Genomic DNA, 19,030 nt, shown 5'->3' with positions numbered 1-19,030 from the left:
TAACACAAACTCAATCACTCCGTCACACACACACACACACACACACAGAAAGAGCATAGGTGAAACTGTGCAAGAAAGCGAGACACTAGATCTGACTCTGTCTGCATGTAGCCTACTTACAGGACACGACTGCCAACTAGTCTCGGCGCGCTCAAAATAATAATGACCGAGACTTTCAGTACTTCCTTCGCGTGACGTCTAACCCTCTTACGTCATAATGTGTCGTCAATGTAATGTGACGTCTTCAAATGTTAGAGTTTCTACCACAGACATACACATGCACAAACACACACACACACACACGCACGCACAGACAGACAAAGTTACGATCGCATAGGCTACACTTACGTGAGCCAATGAAACAAAATAAACATAAATAAACTGAAAATCAAATTAAAAAATTAAAGCAAATCCAATACATTAGAGAGGTCACAGAGTCTGAGCCAGAGAGGAACTGGACAATGTTGCGTAAATTAGTACAGAAGTGAGAAAGAAAGAAGAAATGAAGAAATAAATACCAAGAACGTAAAAACTGCACAAACAATTCTTCAAACATAACAAGCAACAAATAGGTCAAACAAATATGCATGTGCAATTTAACCAACAAAAACCACATGCATCAGAGTACGCGCTTTGACAAAAACTGAAAAAGCGCACAGCCTGGCAAAAAAACAAAAAAACAACCCCAAAAACAACACCAACATTTCAATACCTCCAAATAAATAGATAAACTGATGAAAAATTAGATAAAAGTTATCATTTTATTCATTCATTACTTCACATCAGATACATTTCAAAACTTAAAAATAAAGACATGATTGGATGCATAAATCTATAAAAAAAACACACCAAAAAAACACTTTATTCATGTACAAATACATGCTAACATAATAATAGAAAATAAACTTACAAAAACCAACAACAAAACATCAACTTTGTAACAATGTCTATGTACACACAAAATAGTCAATAAATATACAATCAAAATGGAGCAATTCTTAACACACACACACACACACACACACTCACAGTGACACACACACACACACAACACACACACACACACACACTCACAGTGACACACACACACACACACAGAGATATTTGAAGATAATACTATATCAGTGTACATATGTGTAAACCAAAACCAAAATACATGTACAACAACCAAACACACACAGAGGAACACACACAAACACACAGAGACACATACACAACCTGAAACATAGCTCAACTCAAATAAGCAGATCCCTCAAAAGGATCCCCTACACTGAACAGGTAATCCCGACTAAACATGCAGTGAGTTTTATAGTTACTTCAGTTATACCATGCATATATACAAATCTTTGCTTCTGCTTTGGAACAACATAAACTTTCAGTTTAATGTTTACAGTAACTGTTACTTAACACCAGTGGTTGTTAGCGGGTCGAACTGCAGTGCAACTTATCAGTGTACTTGTGAACTTGTTCGTTCATGGGCTGAAACTCCCACGGCTTTTACGTGTATGACCGTTTTTACCCCGCCATTTAGGCAGCCATACGCCGCTTTCGGAGGAAGCATGCTGGGTATTTTCGTGTTTCTATAACCCACCGAACTCTGACATGGATTATAGGATCTTTTTCGTGCGCACTTGGTCTTGTGCTTACGTGTACACACGGGGGTGTTCGGACACCCAGGAGAGTCTGCACACAAAGTTGACTCAGAAATAAATCTCTCGCCGAACGTGGGGACGAACTCACGCTGAGAGCGGCCAACTGGATACAAATCCAGCACGCTACCGACTGAGCTACATCCCCGCCCTGTACTCGGAGGTGGTTTTGCAAGCCTAATAAGTCTGAAAGCACAGAGTCTGGAGCAGATAGGGCACTGAAAGTCTGTTGTTGTGGTCACTGCCGGTGTTGCGTTGTGGCGTTGCTTTCTTGCAGCGACAAAAAGTGTCTGGGGGGGGGGGGGGGGGGGGGGTTGTGGATGAGTTGCTGTTCCTTGCGTAAGCTTGGAAACACATGCCAGTGTGGGCCTGCAATCACTAGCAAGCAGCGTGTCTCTACACTGCGGGACACGTGGTCAACATTAATGATTATGGGACGCAATTACATCGGCAATGGAGATATTCAGCTCCGATGTGTGTACTTAATTTGGATTGAAAAGAGCATTATACTGAGCAGAGAGTGCAGAGAGCAAAGTAATTGGAGCTAATTCTCACTGGGATGTCAGTCGTTCACATGATTACACTGGCAAAAATTGACGTACATATGTGGAGACATGTCGCTTGGTAGAGATTGGCCTACGATGTCATGTGTAGCTTGCCACTTAAAAAAGATAAACCTTGCCTGGCATCTGGGGCACGAAAACTGAAGGACGGCATCATGTCTATGCATGTGCTGCCGAAGCGTAGTTGTGGACGAAAAGATCTTCTGGCACACGGTGCAAATAAAATTGCTTTCAATGCCTCCCTCACATTTGCAGCAAGCATGGCGAGTCAGGCTCCTCTTGTTTGTAAAAGATTGTTCGTACATGTCACACTTGTGCGGTTTTATTCCTTCATGGATGTTGAGGTGCGACTGAAAGTCTTTTGTTCTCATGAAGGGCTTGCCACAAATATGGCATGTGTAAACTCACCCCGTCTTAGTAGCCATGCTTCCGTCTCCTGTGTTCCGACAGGTATGAAATGGATTGAAACCTCTTCCCGCAGTCAGGACATGCATGAGCAGATATTTTTACATGACTTTTGTGTCGCTGATTCTGTGATCAAGTCATTAAAAGGGTTAATGTCTGTGTCAATCTTAACATGGTCACGATGGTGAGCTGGTAAAGCTTTCTCTGAGTGAAGATTTTTACACACCTTTGGTGTCGCTGATTCTGTGCTGGAGTCATGAGAAGGGTCAACGACTCTGTGCAGTCAATCTCAACATGATGAGGTGATAATAAATCTTTCTCTGAGTGAAGATTTTTACACAATTTGGGTGTCGTTGCTGACTCAGTGATTGGCTCATGCAAAGGCTCATCCGCTGTATCAATCTCAACATGGGGAGGTGATTTTAGAGCTGCTGTCTCTTGCTCACAGCAACCAGAAACTACCTCCATTCCATCCAAGACCTTGTTCATATTCTGCTATAGATAGACTTGCTCCTTAAAAGACCGGATCATTAGTCAGACTGTGGGGGGTCTAAAGGTAGAGTTCCTGAACATGCATGAAAAAAAAGCTAAATTGTGTCTCTAACTTCTTCTTCTTCTGCGTTCGTGGGCTGAAACTCCCACGTACACTCGTGTTTTTTGCACGAGTGGAATTTTACGTGTATGACCGTTTTTTACCCCGCCATTAAATTACATATTCTTACTCCCAATCACATATTGCATTTGACTACGTCTGAGATGCTAGGTACTGAAAACGCTTACCCATCTAACACAACAAGGGGAAGCAAACCCATCACCAAAAAGGCAAACGTAGCCATGGTAACGAGAGGGTATCCCGGGAGTTACCTCCCCTCTAGTGGATACCACGTCACTTCCTACCACAACACGTGGCAACTCATACGATCTTTCAGCGTCCTAGAGAGAGGGTGTCCTGAATTTTTCGCTGACAGTGGCTATCTTGGTGAGACTTCTCACCTGCCTGCCACGTTTTACCTGTCTTTCACCTGTGCTGGCTCCAGTTGGTGAGCCGTTCTTGTTTTGGTTTGTTGTTTGCAAACGTCCTTTCTGTGTTGTTACTGATAGTTCGTCCGTGAGACTTGTGTTATCAGTAGCTGTTGCGTGCCGCCATTTGTATTTTCGTTAGCTTTGCTGATGTTTATTGTTTGGCATGTACCGGTCTTGTCTTCTCATGTAGTTGCAAGCTCGGTAGTTGTGTTCGTTGCACGTTCTTTGTTTTGTTTGTTTACTGAGTTTTCTGTCCGTTTTGAACGTACGTTTTTCAGTAAATTTTTGTCTTGCCTTGTTCGTTTTGGTTAGTCAGCATGGCTGACTCAGACGAGCGAAAGGGGTTAAGGCCGACGTTAGGGGTAATGTAACAAGCCCAAGTCGTCCTCTGCTTAGCTAGGTGTTGGGGCTTCGTAAGAAGCCCTCAACACTGTTTTTTCGGTGACTTTTTCTCCTCCGAGTTCGACTACTGCTGTACGTCTAGCTCGGCCGTTGTTTCGCCGCCTTCTCTTTGTTGGCTCCGGATTAGGGGGCTCTTGGTCCTCTTTGCTATATATCTCTTGTTTCAGATATCCGATACATTGGCCAGCGGGAGATGCAGCGCTCTTCCGTTTTTCGTCAGCTCTGCGCTGCCTTCTTCCTTTGGGGTTGTGCAGTCCCTTGCTTTGCTAGCTGTGGCTTCCGGTTCTGGAGTGCAGCTTCCTGCCTCTGCCGTTTCCGCCTTCTTCGCAGGCCATTCAAGTAAGTTGACCTGGTCCCACAGCCCTCGTGAGGCGTCGGGACACTCCCTGCCGGGAGACAGGTCAATTGGGCAGAGTCACTCTCTGCATTCTACTGGTGACTCGTCCTCCCGTTTCGGCTTTGGACGTTGGTAACCAGTCTGTGCTTTATGCTAGCGTCAGTCCCAGCCAGAATGTCTGGGGCTTTGATGCTCAGCAGCAGCTTCCGTTTACGGTCGCCGCATTTCCGGCTTCGGCCGGAAGCACAGGTCCTTCTCTCACTTCCCGCTCAGCTTGTGTGGTGAGGGTATGGATCACAGACTGGCCTCCGGGCTTTATGGCTTCCGGCCTCAGTCTATGCAGTCTTCGTTTCCGCTATCGGCGGTTTCGGCGGCTGCGTCTTTCCGGTTTCGACCGGAAGTATAGGTCCTCCTCTCACTTCCCGCTCAGCTTGTGTGGTGAGGGTATGGATCACAGACTGGCCTCCGGGCTTTATGGCTTCCGGCCTCAGTCTATGCAGTCTTCGTTTCCGCTATCGGCGGTTTCGGCGGCTGCGTTTTTCCGGTTTTGACCGGAAGTATAGGTCCTTCTCTCACTTCTCGCTCTGTTTGCGGTGAGTTTATGGACCACAGACTGGCCTCCGGCCTTTTTGGCTTCCGGCCTCAGTCTATGCAGTCGTCGTTTCCGCTCTTGTGGTTCCGGCGGCTGCGTTTTCGGTTTCGGCCGGAATTATAGGTCCACCTACACACGTACGCTGCAGCTGCCGTGTATGGCGGGACCGTAGACTGGCCTCCGGGCATGATGGCTTCCAGCCTCAGTCTTTGCAGTCTTTGTTTCCGCGGTGGCGGTTTCGGCGTCTGCGTTTTCGGGTGGTTTGCGGCCAGTTGACAAGAACTCCTGTTGCAGGTTCGGACTTTGTTGACTGGCAGCGGCGGCCGTTCCCGGTTTCGGCCGGGATAAACGGTTCCGGTTTCGGCCGGAAGTATAGGTCCACCTACCCACGTACGCTGTAGCGGCGGGGTACGGGGGATCGCAGACTGGCCTTCGGGCTTTATGGCTTCCGGCCTCAGTCTATGCAGTCTTCGTTTCCGCGGTGGCGGTCTCGGCGGCTGCCTTTTCGGTTTTGACTGAAAGCGTAGGTCCACCTAAACAGGTTCGCTTTGACGCTCGGTTTTGGGTGGACCACACACTGGCCTTCAGGCTTTCTGGCTTTGGCCTCAGCCTCTGCAGTCTTCGTTTCCGTTGTGACGGTTACGTCGGCTGCTAGCCGGCTTCGGCCGGGTTTGCTGTTCTTCTTTTTGGCAATCCCTTTGGATGGCAGGGAGAAGGCAACAGTGTCTGGCAATAGGCCCTCCTTCACTTGTACGCCCCGTCGTTGGTGGTAGGATGGGCCGCAGACTGGCCTCCTGGCTTTATGGCTGCCTGCCTCAGCCTACGCAGCCTTCGTTTCCGCTTTCTGTGGTTTCGGCGGCGGCGTTTCCGGCTTCGGTCGGGTATGCTGTTCCTCTTTCTGTCACTTCCGGTGGGACGTCAGAGAGGGAACAATAGCAGTCGGCTTTCAGCACTCTGTGCTTTGGTCAGGGCAGTCAGTGCTTCGCCCGGAGGGCGTTGCACGGCCTCTCGCCCGGGCCTGCGGTCGGAGGGGTGGTCTACTTACCCTTTTCCTCATGGTCAAGGGATGAGTGAGGTCCTTTTCTGGGTTACGGTTTTCCGGTTTCCGGGTATTCCGTTCTTCCTCCCACCGCTGGGTTTATGGCTTCGGCCTTTGTCCTTTTTAGTCCACTCTGAGGTTCAGTTGGTGGTCAGCGAAGGGACATGGTCGGGATTTCCGGCAAGGCTCAAGGCTATTCTTGCAGCCGTGGCGGACGTTACTTCCCGGTACCCTCCTCTTGGGAATATTAAGTCTCTCACCACATGGTCACTCTGTGGCTGTGCTGGGGTTGACTGGAGACTGGCTTCCGGGCTTTTCAGCTTCCGGCCTCAGTCTCAGCAGCCTTATTTTTTGCATGCTGCGACTTGGTCGGTTTGCATTTCTGGCTGTGGCTGGATATACTGTTCCTCTTCTTTCCGGTTGCTTTCTGGGAGAAAGGAACGGCTGCCGCTTTCGGGCGTTCCAGCTCCTCGGCCGGGGTAGTTGTCTCGTCACCTTTCCGGTGGGAGGGGCTTCTGTCCATTCCGTTCCGTTGTCTTGGACGTCATTTGGCTGTTTCTGACTCGCTGTCAGTCAGGGTATCAGCTGGTACGATGTTCTGGTACGCGCGTTTCCGGTTTTCCGGTTATTCCGTGTACTTTTTCTGCCTCTGGTGGATGTGACTTCGGCATTTTCTTTCGCTCGGCCACTCTGACTTCAGTTGGTGGCTAGAGAAGAGACATCTTTTGGGGTTTTCCGTAGCAGTGTGAGCGGAGATCAGGTGCTTGATCCTCGCTTCTCTGCCCTTCGGGGTTACGGGTGCCCGCCCTCAGGCGGCGAACAGTTGTTTCAGCCACGGGCTGCTGCTTCTGTCGCACTTCCGGCTGGCCGGAGAGGTGGTTCTCTTACCGGCGTCTTAGTTACGTCAGGGTTTTAGAACAACGATTGACCTTTGTGGTCATTATTGTCTGTCGCTGGGTCCGACTCTGCCTTACTCGGCGATCAGACTTGTTCTGGTGTTTCGTCCTAACTTAAGCTGTTCTTGAGTTGTCCTCGGAGGTTACATTCAGTTTTCTGAGGGGGCGTTGTCTTTGGCAATGTAGGTCGGAGGAGTCATCCTTTGTGGCTTACCTTCTCTCTCAGTTTTGGCCAGTCCTCTCCTTCTGGAAGGGGGTGAGCTGGCTAATGTTCCTATTTTCTTTCGTTTACCTGCGTACGGCGGGTACTTCGGAATTATGGCTGTCCTACGGACATTATGGCTTTTAGTCTTGACCTGTGCGATTGTCTCCTGCATTTCGCAGGTAGCTATGGCATTTCCGGCGCCTGTGTCGGTAGATTTCTAGGCTTTCTGCATCCTCTTTCTGAGGTGAGTCAGTACGACTTCCGTTCGGTCGGGTTTCTTGCTACAGTCACCCTTCTATCACAGGCTACTATGTTTATGGTGTTGGCCCGTTGGCTCAGTGTTTGTCCCTCAGTCTTTCAGACGTGGACAGGCTTTTTCGGGCCTTTCGCTCAAACCCAGGAGGGCTCTTGATTTGATCTGGGATATAATTTCCAGTCTTTTCCTGAGACCCCTTGTCTCGGGAGTCTTTTGGCTGGTCGGCTTCACGCTTTGTCTGGTATGCTTACCAGTCGTGTTTTCGGCTTTGGGTTCTTGATTCGGTTTCAATTACCTACAAGCGGACTGAACTGCGAGCTCTATGGCTTGGGGGCCATTTTTTTGTCATGGTTACTGGTCACTCTAGACTTTTGCCCTCTGTGACTCCCGCACTTTCGGGTGCTTATGCTTGTTGCAAGTATCGGCTTCCTCGTACTATCCCTTTCTGCTTTGGCACGAACGGGTAGAGGATTTCGGGTTACCATCTCTTTTGAGAGCAGCAGGTCTGCCGTTTACGGCACCCTTCTTTAGCATGCGTTAGGGGTGACGATGTCAAAAGATCGCAGTCAGGGTTTTTCCTGTTGTTTTCTTGCGTCACTTCCTAAGCGTACCTTGATCGTTTCTTGGTTAGTTGTACTCTAACACAGAGTAGCAGACAGTGTGCTAAGGGGGGGTGAGCGTTTCTTCACGTTCTTGGAACTTTCGGAACGCTTTTGCTCTTTTTGAGTTTTTTATCATCGGGTCGGACTCTGGTACTTTGTACTCAGGTCTTTCTCTTTCTTTTTGCGCGGAGTTTGGTCGCTCTTCTCTGGAGCTGACCTATATCGCTCAGTTGTTGTCGGGCTTTGGCATAGCCTTCCAACAAGAAAGGGGGGGGGGTCAGATTGTCTTCCCCTCCTCTTGGCTCGGGTTCATGTAATCCAGGGCTCTTCTTCCTCCCTGGGCCGCCTTCTTTGCGGTCCGGGGAGGAAGGGTGGGGCACAGCTTTCTGAAGGTGTCTCTAGCAAGTTTGGTCTAAGCGACATCCTGGCTGTCTTTTAGGATTTTCTCTGGCCCCTTTCTGGCTTGTTGGCAGGGGGCCAGTTCCTGGTAAGGGTGTTAGAGGGAGTTAGAATTTTTCTTTCCCACTGGGCCCTTCATGCCTTTTTGGGCAGCGGGCCAGTTTCTGGCAGGGTTTCTAATGGGAGTTGAATTTTTTCTTTCCCACCGCCTTGTTGATGTTATCTGCAATATGTGATTGGGAGTAAGAATATGTAATTTAATATAAAATTTCTAAAGTAAATTTTCATTTGATTAATATACTTACCCCAATCACATAGCGTAGGCCCGCCCGCCTGCCCCGCTTATGGTTTGAGTTTTCTTCAAGTCGTATGAGTTGCCACGTGTTGTGGTAGGAAGTGACGTGGTATCCACTAGAGGGGAGGTAACTCCCGGGATACCCTCTCGTTACCATGGCTACGTTTGCCTTTTTGGTGATGGGTTTGCTTCCCCTTGTTGTGTTAGATGGGTAAGCGTTTTCAGTACCTAGCATCTCAGACGTAGTCAAATGCAATATGTGATTGGGGTAAGTATATTAATCAAATGAAAATTTACTTTAGAAATTTTATATTTAGGCAGCCATACGCCGATTTCGGGGGAGGCATGCTGGGTATTTTCGTGTTTCTATAACCCACCGAACTCTGACATGGATTACAGGATCTTTTTCGTGCGCACTTGGTCTTGTGCTTGCGTGTACACACAGGAGTGTTCGGACACCGAGGAGAGTCTGCACACAAAGTTGACTCTGAGAAATAAATCTCTCGCTGAACGTGAGGACGAACTCACGCTGAGAGCGGCCGACTGGATACAAATCCAGCGCGCTACCGACTGAGCTACATCCCCGCCCGTGTCTCTAACTATACCCCCCGTGGGTTAGGGGGAGTCCCATATTGGTTGGGACGAGAAAGAATTTACCCGATGCTCCCCAGCATGTCGTAAGAGGCGACTAACGGATTCTGTTTCTCTTTTTACCCTTGTTAAGTGTTTCTTGTATAGAATATAGTCAATTTTTGTAAAGATTTTAGTCAAGCAGTATGTAAGAAATGTTAAGTCCTTTGTACTGGAAACTTGCATTCTCCCAGTAAGGTCATATATTGTACTACGTTGCAAGCCCCTGGAGCAATTTTTTGATTAGTGCTTTTGTGAACAAGAAACAATTAACAAGTGGCTCTATGATTCCAATCCCCCCCCCCCCCCCCCCCCTTTCCCCGTCGCGATATAACCTTGAACGGTTGAAAACGACGTTAAACACCAAAGAAAGAAAGAAAGAAAGAAAGTCTCTAACTATGTGAAAAAAGACAAACAGATTTTTTAGACTGGATTTTTCCTCTACCTTGAATCCTTTGCCGCAGACCTCGCAAGAGAAAGGAATGGTGTCTTCATGAACAGTAGCGTGCGCCTTTAAACTGGACTGGAAGTGGAACTGCCGACCACACACATCACAGACGTACCGCGCATTTTGCCTGCAACAATAGGAAAACAGTCAATGGTATAGTCCATCTCATGAATATGTATAAGCAATTGCGTGCATCACCACAGATCTATCCTTGCTTTTAAGAGCATCCTTCCATGTGGGCACACACTGTCTTGCTGGCTCTCTGCAGAATTGTTTTGAATCAAGTTGTCTCATGAGACACATGTGTCAATCGATGAATTACGAAAATAACTCCGTCAGGTTTGTGTGTGTTGTGGGAGAGTGTCCTTTTCTTGCACAATCTCTGACAAACAAAGGACTTTTCTGGGGCTAATCACTAGCAAGGAAAGTGTCGACTGGAACAGAAGCACGTGTTTCCGACACTCCCCTCGCTAGTGATTGGCCCCTCCAATGTTTGGCCCCTCCAATGTTTGGCAGAGGTTTAGCAAGAAAGGGTAACTCTTCCACAACCCATACAAGCCCGACGGATTTTTTTCAGAAAATCGTCTATTGGGGGAATTAATTCAGCAAAGAGTTCGTGCTGTGCACAGCGTGTTGGATATTGCATAATAAAAGAGATATGGAGCAAATGATTAAAGTGTGCTGATAATAAGAGATACCCAACAGCCTGTTTTTAACTTTAGTTTGAAATATAGCAGGCCTGCATGAAAGTGGTGAGTATTTTACTCACCATGGCGAGTAGAAACATGTTACTGGTGAGTTAAAATGTTCATCTACTCACCAAATGCGAGTAAAATTGCTGAAACAAATTGTTGCTTTGGCTAGTAAAATTTCAGAATCACTGACCAAAGGCTAGTACACCATTTTTTGGACTTTCAGGGCTGTACAGTGAGGGCCCCAAAGGGTTAAAAATCGTGATCGGCGTTTTTTGACCTTTCTGTGACCGTGATTGCCGAAATTTCCATTTCTGTGATCGTGATGGGACTTTGACCGTGATCCGTGATGACAAAAAAATCAAGTCTCGTGATCGTGATCGTCATTTGTTTTCGTGATGGGAATTATTGCAAAGCATTTTATTTTCAACGTACATTTTTCACAGCTGTTTCACTCTATGATCCTCTATTCGTCAAGGTGTTTGTGATCGTGAAAACAAAAATCAAGGTAACTGTGATCGTGAAAGCTAAAATTTCCCTTCTCGTGATCGTGATGATACCCCCCCTTTGGGGCCCTCTACAGTGTTCAGTATATAGATATATATTTAATTTTTCTTTGCATTGATGAAACCACTTTTACTTGAATGTGATTTTAACCATTGCTTTGATCAGCACCACTACTTGCTAAGGTACTCATTTTTGTGGAAAATAATCAACCGTTTGGTATAAAGAATTGCATGCAGTTTGCATATCGTTTTAATGTGATAAGTTACCTATGATTATATCGTGGATCTCAGTTTGGAACTTAGCAACACGCTACTGCAGGAAGAGCAGACTCAGACTGCTGGAAAGTTACAATCCTCGAGAATTCCCACCACCATCAAGGGGTATTGAGTCACTTGATCACATGTACATTGAGAGGAGGATTCAAGCTTACACTCTGCTTTGTGGAAGTGAACAATCCAAAATCACTCTAAATTTTTGATGGTGAAAAGATTTCCAGCGTCTTTGGCGATTATGCTCCTTGTGGCATCCATTTGGCACTCCGCCCAGCAGACATACTCTATTTTACCTTATTATCCCATTGCAATTTCATCCCAGTCAAAAGCTAGCAGCTTCTTCTTCAGCGTTCGATGATGGTTGCATGTGTCTATATCATGATTGCCCCGTGATTTCATAAAGTGGGAGTGTCAGTTCGAGGTCGTGGGCTGTCAGTTCAAGGAGCTTGGTGTTGCCCCACAGCTTGGTATCCATCCTTGTCCCCGTGGCAGCAACAAGAGTCACACTACCTAGGTATGTGCATGATTTGGTGATATAATCAGCCACCTGTACTTGTGGAAGAATGACTGAGGTCTTTGACATGGTCATGCCACAACGATGGGGTATTGATACAGTCTTTGAGTCAGAAAGTTTAAAACAGCCCAAATTTGAAGCTGTGATCTGAAAATCACAAGTAAAGTTCTCTATCAACTGAGCTACTAGACCCCCCCCCCCCCCCCCCCCCCCCCCTTCAGGATTCCTACAGCCATGGAGACTGCTGGTGAGATATCTCTGCTAATCAGATGACCTCAAAGAGAAAAGTAACTAATTGAGAGTAATTAATACTCGAGATTACATCTCAAATTATGATAAGCACAGTAATATTCCAAGATCACTTGATATAAAATCTGTTTGGTATTCAGTGTTTGGGTGTGTGAATTTGTGTTCCTGTGTGTATGTGTGTGCATCACATGTATGTATGTGTGCGTGAATGAATGAATGCATGTGTGAATTGAGTTTTACTCTTACTCTTTTAAGTTAAAAGGGTGTTATAATACCTGCTATTCAGGCTTGGTCGTGTGACAGACGTTTTCTTCCACACGAGATTACGTTGATTGTCTAACGAAGCCGTCAGGCTGAGTTAGACATCAGCTAATCAAGTGTGGAAGAAAACTCTGTCACACGACCAAGTCTGAATAGCATTTATGTCTCATAGCTTTAACAGAGGAGAGAACAAACACGGTTTGCGTACTCACGCTTGACAAATCTGAACACAGGGGCAGCCATTGTGGAGAGATCTACTTTTTGATGGAAGTGACCGAACAACTATGAATGACGTCTCCGTATATGTGAATGACGTCAGAGTCATCGTCACAGTCTGTATCTTTTGAAGCATCGCATTCTTCATGACGTCTTTCAGTGTCTACATGAGCGAAATGTTTGTTCTTTTCGGGATCTTTGTCATGTTTGTTCATAACTCTGTCCTTCTAGATTCATACCAACAGGCCTCGTGAGCTTGCCACTTTCCAAGGGCAGCTAAATTCGCGTATGGAAACAGTACTGTCGTCTAGGATGCCGTTTTCAGTATTCTCAGCGTTGAAGAATTTGTAAAGAGAAGAAATGATAACAGCAGGAGAAATGAAAGTTGTGTGTGCATTTTGGGGCTTTTGGAGGGACGATTTCGAGTTTGAATCCGTTCTTGCACATGCTCCAAAGCGTGTAACATACAATCTTGCACACGTTTGCTTTAGTAGTGGCAAAGAAGGAAAGCGTGTGACATTTTTCACTGTAGTCCAAAGTTATGCCCCTTCTTTCTTTCGGCTGGTAACTGGCGCCACCTCGCGGCAAGATCACAGGAGTTGTCTCGCGTTATCACCCCAGAAGCGCTCATTGAAATAGTCAGCTCCGATGTGCGTACTTTGGATTGAAAAGAGCATAATATTGAGCGGAAAGTGCAGTAAGCAAAGACTGGAGCTAATTCTCACTGGGATGTCAGTCGTTCACATGATTTCACTGGCACAGATTGACGAACACATGCAAAGTCACGTACTGTGCTAGGGATTGGCCTAAATTGCGATACATGTATTTACAAATATTTGCTGATCAAATGAAATTCAGACTTTCATCAGGTCTTTGGGCGGCACTTTTTGTTGTGTCGAATCAATGTTGCTCTGTATTTAAAACTTTTGTAGCATCTGGAGCACCTGTATCGTGCTGTATCCAAGTGCGCATGTGCATGATCTAGGAGGTAACTTTTCTTGGTGAAGCTTTTTCCACACGTTTCACAAATAAAGGAATTCGTTGTCGTTCGTTTTCCCTTGCAAGACTTGGCGTGTCTTTGGAGACCGTTCCGACTGCTGTATGCTTTGTCACAGACCTGACATGGGTATGGCTTCTCCCCTGTGTGCACATTCTGGTGGTCATCCAAGTCATTGCGCCTTAAAAACGTTTTATGGCAGGTTTTGCAACTCAGACCTTCTTTCCCCTTCCCATGCTTGGACCGAAAGTGAAGGCAGAGGCTTGACTGCCAAAGGAATGTGTTTCCACAGATTGAACACAAATGTCTCTTTCCAGCTCGAGAACGTCTGGGTCCTGGTCTCTTTCTGCTTTGCCTCCCTTTCATGGCAGCTGATGTACTTGGAGCAGGTAGAGATAATACAGCAACCTCCTCATCGTCACTGACATTGAGCAAGATTTCCTCATCAGACACCTCCATCTGCAAACTAATGACCCCAGCGGTGAGTTGAAATGTGTCCATGGTAGTGGAAGAGTTGCTTTTTTTTGCGTGCGCTTGGAAACACTGAGGCAAGCTACACGTGACACAGCTAGTGTAGAATCAAGCAGCGTGTCTCTACACAGAGGGACACATGGTCAACACTAAGGGACGCAATTACATTGGCAATGGAAATAGTCAGACTCGATGTGTGTACTTTGGATTGAAAAGAACATTATGTTGAGAAGAGAGTGCAGAAAGCAACGACTGGAGATAATTCTCACTGGGATGTCGGTCGTTCACATGATTTCACTGGCACAGATCGATGAACAAAATGCAGATCGAGACACGGCGCTTGCTAGAGAATGGCCTACAATGTCATGTGTAGCTTGCAACTTAGAAAAAGCAACTCTTTCACAACCCATAAAAACGTGATAGAGTAATTTCTAAACATCATCTGTAACTGCAACTGCAGTGTTCAATCGAAGCAAAATAACTTAGAGTTAAAATTGAGATACATGTATTTGGAAATATTTGCTGATCAAATGAAATTCAGACTTCCGTCTGCAGGCCTTTGGCAGGCACTTTCTGTTGTGTCGAATCAATGATGTTCTGTATTTAAAACTCTTGTTGCTTGTTAAGTACCTGTTTATAGCTGTATCCAAGTGCGCATGTGCATGATTTAGGAGGTAACTTTTCTTGGTGAAGCTTTTTCCACAGGTTTCACAGATAAAGGAATTCGTTGGGGTTAATTTTCCCTTGCAAGACTTGGCGTGTCTTTGGAGACCGTTCCGACGGCTGTATGCTTTGTCACAGATCTGACATGCGTATGGCTTCTCCCCTGTGTGCACATTCTGGTGGTCATCCAAGTCACTGCGCCTTAAAAACGTTTTATGGCAAGTGTTGCAACTCAGACCTTCTTTCCCCTTCCCATGCTTGGACCGAATGTGAAGGCAGAGGCTTGACTGCCAAAGGAACGTCTTTCCACAGATTGAACACAAATGTCTCTTTCCAGAACCAGAGCTGTTCCTGCTATTCATTGGAAATGAGGATCCTCGGGAAGGTCTCGGTCCTGGTCTCCTTCTGCTTTGCCTCCCTCTCACGGCAGCTGATGTACTTGGGGCAGGTGTAGATACTACAGCAGCCTCCTCAGCGTCATTGACATTGAGGAAGATTTCCTCACCAGACACCTCCATCTGTGTACTTTGGCCAGGTGCAGGTGACGCAGCGATGTCATCATCATCACTGAGCAAGCTTTTCTCATCAGACACCTCCATCTGCAAACTAATTACCCCAGTGTTGAGTTGAAAAGTGTTGACAAGACGCTCTGCGCCAGAAGAGACAAAACGATTACATTTTCTGGTGTCATTTTCAGAGAGCGCTTTGTAAAACTGGTCTCACTACCTGCCTATAAATACAGATTTGTCTTGGCGATGATGGCATACAGTTTACGAACAACAGTGCAGACATTTGCTCTTTGCTCAAGAAGCTAGGTCCTCTCTGTGTGTAAGATACTCGCTGCGCGTGGAAAAGCTGAAATAACATGGGCGGCAAGGTGAGGATGTACAAGTTAGACACAAACTGTATTCACAAACCGCTGTTTTGTAACTGTGTACAAGCTAGTTCTGGACCCACTACCCTTCATTTGCTTATGCGCCCCATGGATGCGTATATTTTCTCATGTGTCTCATATCTTTAAATGATGCAATCCAAACACGCTGTGTCTCTTTTGCTGACGTGAATTAGTAGGCAAAACCAGTCTTAGGAGAGATTTGCTGCAGACATCTCCAAACAAAACCAAAATGTATTTTGTTGTTCTTGTAATTTATAGTGGTATATATGCGAGGTGAGGTCCTTCTGATAAAGGACACCTTCGGAAGTCTCTTTGATGAAAATACACTTGTCAATGAAAGGCAACCTGCAATGCAGAGACACTTTTGGTTGATGTCCCAGTGGTACTGCCTCTCATCACATGTACCACTGTAACAACTCTACCTGTCCCTTTAATGGATAGACACACACACGACACAGCGACACTTTTGGTTGATGTCCCAGTGGTACTGCCTCTCATCACATGTACCACTGTAACAACTCTACCTGTCCCTTTAATGGATAGACACACACACGACACAGCGACAGTTTTCTTTCTGTCCAACAACTGCATACGTTCCTCACTTGCAATAGAACACTAACAGCAACAAAACTGAACACACCCCAACGCAACAGAACAACCAAAACTGAAATTCAAAACTGCCTGAGTATAGTGGAACCCTCCTTTAAAACCCCCTTAATTTCCTCAATTTAACACTTCTCCCCTTTTATGACCCTGCTCTTTTTTTACATTTAGTCAAGTTTTGACTAAATGTTTTAACACAGACAGGGAATCGAGACGAGGGTGTGGTGTATGTGTTTGTGTGTGTGTGTGTGTGTGTGTGTGAAATGTTTTAACACAGACATTCTATCGAGACGAGGGTGGTGGTGTATGTGTTTGTGTGTGTGTGTGTGTGTGTGTGTGTGTGTGTGTGTGTGTGTGTAGAGCGATTCAGAGAAAACTATTGGACCAATCTTCATGAAATTTCACATGGGAGTTCGTAGGTATAATATCCCCACAGGGTTTTTTCATTTTTTCGAATAATGTCCTTGATGACGTCATATCCAGCTTTTTGTGAAAGTTGAGGCAGCACTGTCACGCCCTCATTTTTCAACCAAATTGGTTGACATTTTAGTGAAGTAATCTTCGACGAAGCCCAGACTATGGTATTGCATTTCAGCTTGGAGGCTTAAAAACTAGTTAATTTGTTTGCTCATTAAAGTTGTCATTAAAATCAAATTTTCACTAACAGATTTAACAAGAGGCGAATCCTTCAAGGCTCCCGTAAGAAATCGACAAACAGTAACACAAACTCAATCACTCCGTCACACATACACACACACAGCCTAGACACGGTGCAAGAGTGGGAGACGCTAGATCTAGATCTGTCTGTCTGTAGCCTACTTACGAGTTACAGGGACACGACTGCCACTGAGATCGACACTGCCCTTTCGACAGCGCTTCCTCGCGCAGACACTGAAAACACGCTGTGCAGATCAACCGGTAGGAAATCTCCTTTGGTATCTTCTTTATCTATTTTTTCTGGAGCCGCTACGAAACCGAACAATGTGAAATCGTCTTCCCCGAATCGGCGAATGCAGCTCGGTTAGAACTGAAAAGTGAATCTATACCACAATCCTTCACGCGATCTGACCTAACCTTGACCCCTGACCTGGTCTACATACCATACACAACACAGTCACCTGTTTTTACCCCCCCAAAACCCACCACCACCCGTTTTATTTGGATACACACTTTATCTACATACGTGCCGACGAAATGTTGATCATTGCTTCAATACTTTGAAGCTGTTGCTTGGATAATAACCCGGTAAAATTAGTATTTTGGTGTTCAGTCAAATGTTAAAGTTTCTATCACACACGCACACACGCACGCACACACGCACGCACGCACAGACAGACAAAAGTTAGCATCGCATAGGCTACACTTACGTGAGCCAAAATTGATTACATCGTATTCCTCAATTTCTCCTGAATTCAAAAATATATACATACAGTCGAACTCGCTTAAGACGAATCACTGGGGATCGGAAAAAAAGTTCGTCTTAACCAAAATTCGTATTAAGAAAATTGATTGATTTTTTTTTTTTTTTTTTTTTTTTAAAGGCCGAGGTCCAACAGGCCAGAAATCCCATGGGTATAGGCGGAGCCTCTTTCCTGGGATTGGTGGCTGAGTGGCAGGTCTCGCGTTACTCTCAACTGCCAGAGCTGTCTATTTTTGACCACAGCGGTCAGTGAGCGTGAGAAGATAACACAGCTGCGCTGCGCCCGCTCGTCAGCTGTGAAACCATACGCTACGGATAACGGGTTTCGGTGCTAGTAGGCCCTACTGAAGACTTGTGAGTGTGTGTGTGACTGACGATTTTATTCATTCCTCGTAATAGTAGCAGTAGTAGTGTGTGTGTGTGTCTGTGTGTGTGTGTGTGTGTGTGTGCGTGTGCGTGCATCTAATTTATTAATCCAGATCTCTTACTCTCTCTCGCGATAAAACACACACACACACACACACACACACACACACACAAACATACACTGACACACACATGCGCGCGCATGTTCTCACGTATACCTTCTTTCATTTCAATAACCTATAAATAAAGGGAAAAAAAAGAGTTTGAATCAGTGAGCTTGTAAACAAACTTTTAATCGTATTGTGTGTGCTCGTATGACGTTAAAAACATCCTGGCGGGAAATGCGGTACAACATCAAAGGTCAATTTAAAATAATAGGGTAAAAAAAAAGGTTGTTGGACACACACACTTCTCTCTCTCTCTCTGTCTCTGTCTCTCTCTCTCTATCTCTCTCTCTTCTCTCTCTCTCGCTCTCTCTCTCTCTATCTCTCTCTTTCTATCTATCTCTCTCTCTATCTCTCTCTCTGTTTTACGCGGAAAAAGCGTAACACTGATGCAGAACAGTAATACATGCCGGGGAGTGAATGTAAACGTAATAACATAGGTTAAAGTACAGCTATAATATTATTGCATCATATACACTTGGGAGTGTATTATTGTTCTTCACACTCACACCGGTGACACTGTGACGGTTCCCCTACGCTTTGTGTTCGGTGCCCTGACCCTTTGTGTTCGGTTCCCACTCGGTTCCCACACGCCAAAATTCGCGGACAAAACATCCATTTATGGTAGTATTACGCAATGTTGCTCTCTGAGAATGGTCTTGTTAGATCTGTGAGTGTTTACACTACATGCCTAGGTGCTGTTGGATTGAAGGTTTTTGATATTTTAGCCGTTATTAGGTAGAATGCCTTCCACTTTACTGCAAAACTGCATAATTCGTAGCATCGGCAAGAAATATCCTACCAAAAAATGCCTGCTTGGAACTGTCGTTGGTCCAGCAAAAAGTTCAACATGTCTGTAGCAGACAGCCCAAGTTTCAAGATTGTAGGGCCATCCAAACAGCCGTAATAATAAAAACAACAAAAGTAGTCAGTGAAATTGGCTGTGTTCGGTCCCCACACACTTTTGTGACGTAGGCGTGACGGTTCCCATAATTCATT

General features: G+C 45.8%; 1 protein-coding gene across 2 annotated transcripts in view; it reads right to left on the bottom strand.

The window, feature by feature from the left end:
- Positions 1-19,030, bottom strand: part of LOC138981788 (zinc finger protein ZFP2-like) — a 44,209-nt gene that overhangs the window by 2,220 nt on the left and 22,959 nt on the right. For both annotated transcript variants that reach the window (XM_070354868.1, XM_070354869.1), the window contains exon 7: positions 9,739-9,868. In XM_070354868.1, coding sequence (XP_070210969.1) covers positions 9,739-9,868 — 130 coding nt within the window. The remainder of the gene's footprint in view (positions 1-9,738; positions 9,869-19,030) is intronic.

The sequence above is a fragment of the Littorina saxatilis genome, linkage group LG12 (genome assembly GCF_037325665.1).
Source record: "Littorina saxatilis isolate snail1 linkage group LG12, US_GU_Lsax_2.0, whole genome shotgun sequence".
Lineage (NCBI taxonomy): Eukaryota > Metazoa > Mollusca > Gastropoda > Littorinimorpha > Littorinidae > Littorina > Littorina saxatilis.
The sequence above is the reverse complement of the archived record's forward strand: the minus strand, read 5'-3'. Positions and strand labels throughout refer to the sequence as shown.